Consider the following 6,704-nt stretch of genomic DNA (forward strand, 5'->3'; position numbering starts at 1 on the left):
GCCATGGAGAGGTTGGCTGCTCCGACTACACACTGCTCATTAAGCCAGACCCACTTGCTGTTTACCCAGAAGAAACAGATAGAGTGAGAGGGATGAGAGAACAGGGTGAGAGTGAAGGAGAGGTGAGAGGAAGGGTGAGGGAGAATGCTAAATGCGCAGAGGGGAGAGACAGCGAGGCGCTTGAGAAAGATTGCTAGATAGACAGAGGGGATAGAGGGGGGCTGAGAGGAGGCTTTAGCATATACTCAGCGACTGTCTGTCTGGTTTTCTCCCATAACTCCAATGGGCCCAGGGTTGAGCTATCCCTCCCCCTGCATTTCCCCCCTCATCCACACACCCGCCAGTTTACAAGACAGAGAAAATGAAGTCTGAATAATGAAACCATCACGGTTCGTGCCATGTGTGGAGTCATACTGGAGTGCTAGGAAATCTGTCACCTAATGAAACTGACAGAGGGTCAGAGGGAGGGAGGGAATGTGTAGCTGTGATGATTGTTCCCCAAATAAACCCCATCCTGGGAAATTTGTTTCAGATAAATAATGTCTGGCATCTTTAAATACTACCAGGTGAAAATGCCAATCCAGGTTAATGTGATATGATTGGCCCAATTTGAAAGGTCGTAAGGGAGGGAGGGACCGAGGGAAAACATTTTTATTTATGGTAAGACTGATGGAAGTGACAAGTACAGAAAAATGGAGGACAGACAGATGGAGGGAGGGATTAGATAAATATGTTGAGATGAAAATTATGTACAGACAGGGACTAGGGAGAGAGGGAGAGGAAGGACATTTCATTCTTTAATTACATTTCAATTAACTTCCTTCATTTAATGAAAATTAATTCTGATGGGTGGAGGGTTGGATTCCAGTGTGTAGCTCAATGAAGGACAGATGGAGTGAGCGGGCATAGATTAAATGGTCGTAGAGGAGGGTAAAGGGATAGACATGGTTCCCTGCTGGCAGTGGGCATGACACGTGGCGGTCCTGACTCCTACCAGGAGGGCCAATCTGTCCAGATCTCAGGCAGCCCAGAGTCTTAGCAGGGCAGCCCAGAGTCTTAGCAGAGCAGCCCAGAGTCTTAGCAGAGCAGCCCAGAGTCTTAGCAGAGCAGCCCAGAGTCTTAGCAGAGCAGCCCAGAGTCTTAGCAGAGCAGCCCAGAGTCTTAGCAGAGCAGCCCAGAGTCTTAGCCTCAGTCTCATCCTCAGCTAGCCAGCCCGGTGAATGTATTTTTTGAGTTATTTAAGGCTGCTGTCAATAATGATAATAACACTGCAACTCCCGCAGAACTACAGCCTGGCTTGTCCTTTAATAGAGTTACTGATTAGACCCGGGCTGCAGGGTTCAATCCAGCCACAGAATTAGAGCACCAGTACTCTAATAAGATCAAATATAAGCCTAGTCAGGCTGTGGTATTAAAAAGAGATGTAGGCCTATCAAAAAGAGCAACACTATTAAGACTATTACACTGAACTTCAGTATTCGAGTTCTAGTATTAATCTGAGCTGTAGTAGTATAACTCTAGTATAAATCTGAGCTGCAGTAGTATAACTATAGTATTAATCTGAGCTGCAGTAGTATAAATCTAGTATTAATCTGAGCTGCAGTAGTATAACTATAGTATTAATCTGAGCTGCAGTAGTATAGCTCTAGTATTAATCTGAGCTGCAGTAGTAGAACTCTAGTATTAATCTGAGCTGCAGTAGTATAACTCTAGTATTAATCTGAGCTGCAGTCGTATAACTAGTATTAATCTGAGCTGCAGTAGTATAACTATAGTATTACTCTGAGCTGTAGTAGTAAAACTATAGTATTAATCTGAGCTACAGTAGTATAGCTCTAGTATTAATCTGAGCTGCAGTAGTCGAGCTCTAGTATTAATCTGAGCTGCAGTCGTATAACTAGTATTAATCTGAGCTGCAGTCGTATAACTAGTATTAATCTGAGCTGCAGTAGTAAAACTCTAGTATTAATCTGAGCTGCAGTAGTAGAACTCTAGTATTAATCTGAGCTGCAGTAGTAGAACTAGTATTAATCTGAGCTGCAGTAGTAAAACTCTAGTATTAATCTGAGCTGCAGTAGTATAGCTCTAGTATTAATCTGAGCTACGTTATTAGAGCAGAAGTCTTAAAAAGAGGGCCGTATTAGAGAGCATGGTAGGGCTAGTGATCAAGCGTTGGTCTTAATTGAAGTGAATTATAATGACCTACGCTCACCACCCTTTTTTATTTATTTTTATTTCACCTTTATTTAACCAGGTAGGCAAGTTGAGAACAAGTTCTCATTTACAATTGCGATCTGGCCAAGATAAAGCAAAGCAGTTCGACACACAACGACAGAGTTACACTTGGAGTAAAACAAACATACAGTCAATAATACAGTATAAACAAGTCTATATACGATGTGAGCAAATGAGGTGAGATAAGGGAGGTAAAGGCAAAAAAAGGCCATGGTGGCAAAGTAAATACAATATAGCAAGTAAAACACTGGAATGGTAGATTTGCAATGGAAGAATGTGCAAAGTAGAAATAAAAAATAATGGGGTGCAAAGGAGCCAAATAAATAAATAAATTAAATACAGTAGGGAAAGAGGTAGTTGTTTGGGCTAAATTATAGGTGGGCTATGTACAGGTGCAGTAATCTGTGAGCTGCTCTGACAGTTGGTGCTTAAAGCTAGTTAGGGAGTTAAGTGTTTCCAGTTTCAGAGATTTTTGTAGTTCGTTCCAGTCATTGGCAGCAGAGAACTGGGAGGAGAGGCGGCCAACGAAAGAATTGGTATTGGGGGTGACTAGAGAGATATACCTGCTGGAGCATGTGCTACAGGTGGGAGATGCTATGGTGACCAGCGAGCTGAGATAAGGGGGGACTTTACCTAGCAGGGTCTTGTAGATGACATGGAGCCAGTGGGTTTGGCGACAAGTATGAAGCGAGGGCCAGCCAACGAGAGCGTACAGGTCGCAATGGTGGGTAGTATATGGGGCTTTGGTGACGAAACGGATTGCACTGTGATAGACTGCATCCAATTTGTTGAGTAGGGTATTGGAGGCTATTTTGTAAATGACATCGCCAAAGTCGAGGATTGGTAGGATGGTCAGTTTTACAAGGGTATGTTTGGCAGCATGAGTGAAGGAAGCTTTGTTGCGAAATATGAAGCCAATTCTAGATTTAACTTTGTATTGGAGATGTTTGATATGGGTCTGGAAGGAGAGTTTACAGTCTAACCAGACACCTACGTATTTGTAGTTGTCCACGTATTCTAAGTCAGAGCCGTCCAGAGTAGTGATGTTGGACAGGCGGGCAGGTGCAGGTAGCGATCGGTTGAAGAGCATGCATTTAGTTTGACTTGTATTTAAGAGCAATTGGAGGCCACGGAAGGAGAGTTGTATGGCATTGAAGCTTGCCTGGAGGGTTGTTAACACAGTGTCCAAAGAAGGGCTCAAGAATGGCTCGTATACAGAATGGTGTCGTCTGCGTAGAGGTGGATCAGAGACTCACCAGCAGCAAGAGCGACCTCATTGATGTATACAGAGAAGAGAGTCGGTCCAAGAATTGAACCCTGTGGCACCCCCATAGAGACTGCCAGAGGTCCGGACAGCAGACCCTCCGATTTGACACACTGAACTCTATCAGAGAAGAAATTGGTGAACCAGGCGAGGCAATCATTTGAGAAACCAAGGCTGTCGAGTCTGCCGATGAGGATGTGGTGATTGAAAGAGTCGAAAGCCTTGGCCAGATCAATGAATACGGCTGCACAGTAATGTTTCTTATCGATGGCGGTTAAGATATCGTTTAGGACCTTGAGCGTGGCTGAGGTGCACCAATGACCAGCTCTGAAACCAGATTGCATAGCAGAGAAGGTATGGTGAGATTCGAAATGGTCGGTAATCTGTTTGTTGACTTGGCTTTCGAAGACCTTAGAAAGGCATGGTAGGATAAATATAGATCTGTAGCAGTTTGGGTCAAGAGTGTGTCCCCCCTTTGAAGAGGGGCATGACCGCAGCTGCTTTCCAATCTTTGGGAATCTCAGACGACACGAAAGAGAGGTTGAACAGGCTAGTAATAGGGGTGGCAACAATTTCGGCAGATATTTTATTTTTTTAAACTTTTATTTACCTAGGCAAGTCAGTTAAGAACAAATTATTATTTTCAATGACGACCTAGGAACAGTGGGTAACTGCCTGTTCAGGGGCAGATCGACAGATTTGTACCTTGTCAGCTCGGGGATTTAAACTTGCAACCTTTCGGTTACTAGTCCAACTCTCTAACCACTAGGCTACCCTGCCACCCCAGTTTGTAGAAAGAAAGGGTCCAGATTGTCTAGCCCGGCTGATTTGTAGGGGTCCAGATTTTGCAGCTCTTTCCGAACATCAGCTGAGCGGATTTGGGAGAAGAAGAAACGGGGAAGGCTTGGGCGAGTTGCTGTGGGGGGTGCAGTGCTGTTGACCGGGGTAGGAGTAGGCAGACTGCATCACTCCCTTGGCCTGTGGTGACATTGAGGGAGGGATTGGAGAGAAAGAGGAGTGGAGTGTGAGTGATTTGGCTGTCAGTCATGTTTTAATGAAGATCACTGCTAGCCGTAGTGGTGTCTCCATTGAAGGTGAGCTAGTAATTGCGTTAGACTCTGGAAAGGGGAGGACCGCTCTTCCCATCCCTCTGACTTTAAAATGGTGAAAGCCCGGCAATACAATGGCAATGACCAAGCTAAAATGGGTTATATCCATCTAGAGATCTCCATCTATCTATGTGGTGCAGGGGCCCAAAGTCATGCCCTCTGTAATGACACAGCACCTCCTACTGTTATGGGGACAGCACCTCCTACTGTTATGGGGACAGCACCTCCTACTGTTATGGGGACAGCACCTCCTACTGTTATGGGGACAGCACCTCCTACTTTTATGGGGACAGCACCTCCTACTGTTATGGGGACAGCACCTCCTACTGTTATGGGGACAGCACCTCCTACTGTTATGGGGACAGCACCTCCTACTGTTATGGGGACAGCACCTCCTACTGTTATGGGGACAACACCTCCTACTGTTATGGGGACAAGACCTCCTACTGATAGGAGGACAGCACCTCCTACTGATAGGAGGACAGCACATCCTACTGATAGGAGGACAGCACCTCCTACAGATAGGAGGACAGCACATCCTACTGTTATGGGGACAAGACTTACTGTTATGGGGACAGCACCTCCTACTGTTATGGGTACAGCACCTCTTACTGTTATGGGGACAGCACCTCCTACTGTTATGGGGACAGCACCTCCTACTGTTATGGGGATAATACATCCTACTGGTAGGAGGACATCACCTCCTATTGTTATGGGGACAGCACCTCTTACTGTTATGGGGACAGCACCTGCTACTGTTATGGGGACAGCACCTGCTACTGTTATGGGGACAGCACCTGCTACTGTTATGGGGACAGCACCTCCTACTGTTATGGGGACAGCACCTCCTACTGTTATGAGGACAGCACCTCCTACTGTTATGGGGACAGCACCTCGTACTGTTATGGGGACAGCACCTGCTACTGCTATGGGGACAGCACCTGCTACTGTTATGGGGACAGCACCTGCTACTGTTATGGGGACAGCACCTCCTACTGTTATGGGGACAGCACCTCTTACTGTTATGGGGACAGCACCTCTTACTGTTATGGGGACAGCACCACCCACTGTTATGGGGACAAGACCTCCTACTGTTATGGGGATAAGACATCCTACTGATAGGAGGACAGCACCTCCTACTGATAGGAGAGGCAGCACATCCTACTGTTATGGGGACAAGACCTACTGATAGGAGGACAGCACGTCCTACTGATAGGAGGACAGCACCCCCTACTGATAGGAGGACAGCACCCCCTACTGATAGGAGGACAGCACCCCCTACAGATAGGAGGACAGCACCCCCTACAGATAGGGGGACAGCACCTCCTACAGATAGGAGGACAGCACCTCCTACAGATAGGAGGACAAGACCTCCTACTGTTATGAGGACAAGACCTCCTACTGATAGGAATGTGACCTGACTAGGAAAAACTCTTGGCCCAGGAGTTGTGGGTTTCATTTTTTTTGACATGGGCCACATATGCTGTGCATATGGTAATATGTCACTTTAAGACCCTATCCATGTGTGTGTTTGTCCTCTGTCCAGGTAATTCCCAGATGGGGGCGACCATAGTGGACGCCTTAGACAGCCTGTACATGATGGGCCTCCACGACGAGTTCAAGGATGGACAGGAGTGGATCGAGCAGAACCTGGACTTCAGTGTGGTGAGTAGAGAACAAAACCTTTTAGTTCCTGTACTCACTCCAGGAGTAAAACAGTTGCACTTAGCCTCCTTCTGGCCTGTAGTCTTCAGTGCCATACTGTTCAGAGAACCCTCAGAGAACCAAAAACCAGCAAACAACATGCTTGATGCCACGTGTACCTGGAAATTAGATCTACTAACAGCCATACAGCCAGGGGGTGCTAGAGTGACAGACTCACAGACAACAGATATGAGTTGCGCTTTGCAGACATCCCAGGCTACAGACAGAATGCACTCTTGTTTTATCTCTGACCGGTAGTGAAGCCTGTTGATACATGAGAAGAGGAGCGTCTAGCGTTGCTGTGATGGGAGGGAGGGAGAACTGGACACCCGCTGGTAACCAGGAGACCGGAGTAGGAGTCATGGAAACGATGTGGGCAGGGAGAGCGTTGC

At 46.6% G+C, this 6,704-nt stretch overlaps 1 protein-coding gene across 3 annotated transcripts in view; it reads left to right on the forward strand.

Moving 5' to 3' along the window:
• The window catches only part of LOC115128576 (mannosyl-oligosaccharide 1,2-alpha-mannosidase IB-like), a 138,341-nt gene that overhangs the window by 78,921 nt on the left and 52,716 nt on the right, over positions 1-6,704 (forward strand). For all 3 annotated transcript variants that reach the window (XM_029658542.2, XM_029658522.2, XM_029658532.2), the window contains one exon: positions 6,155-6,273. In XM_029658542.2, the coding sequence (XP_029514402.1) occupies positions 6,155-6,273 (119 nt within the window). The remainder of the gene's footprint in view (positions 1-6,154; positions 6,274-6,704) is intronic.

The sequence above is a fragment of the Oncorhynchus nerka genome, linkage group LG1, assembly GCF_034236695.1.
Source record: "Oncorhynchus nerka isolate Pitt River linkage group LG1, Oner_Uvic_2.0, whole genome shotgun sequence".
NCBI classification, from domain to species: Eukaryota; Metazoa; Chordata; class Actinopteri; order Salmoniformes; family Salmonidae; genus Oncorhynchus; species Oncorhynchus nerka.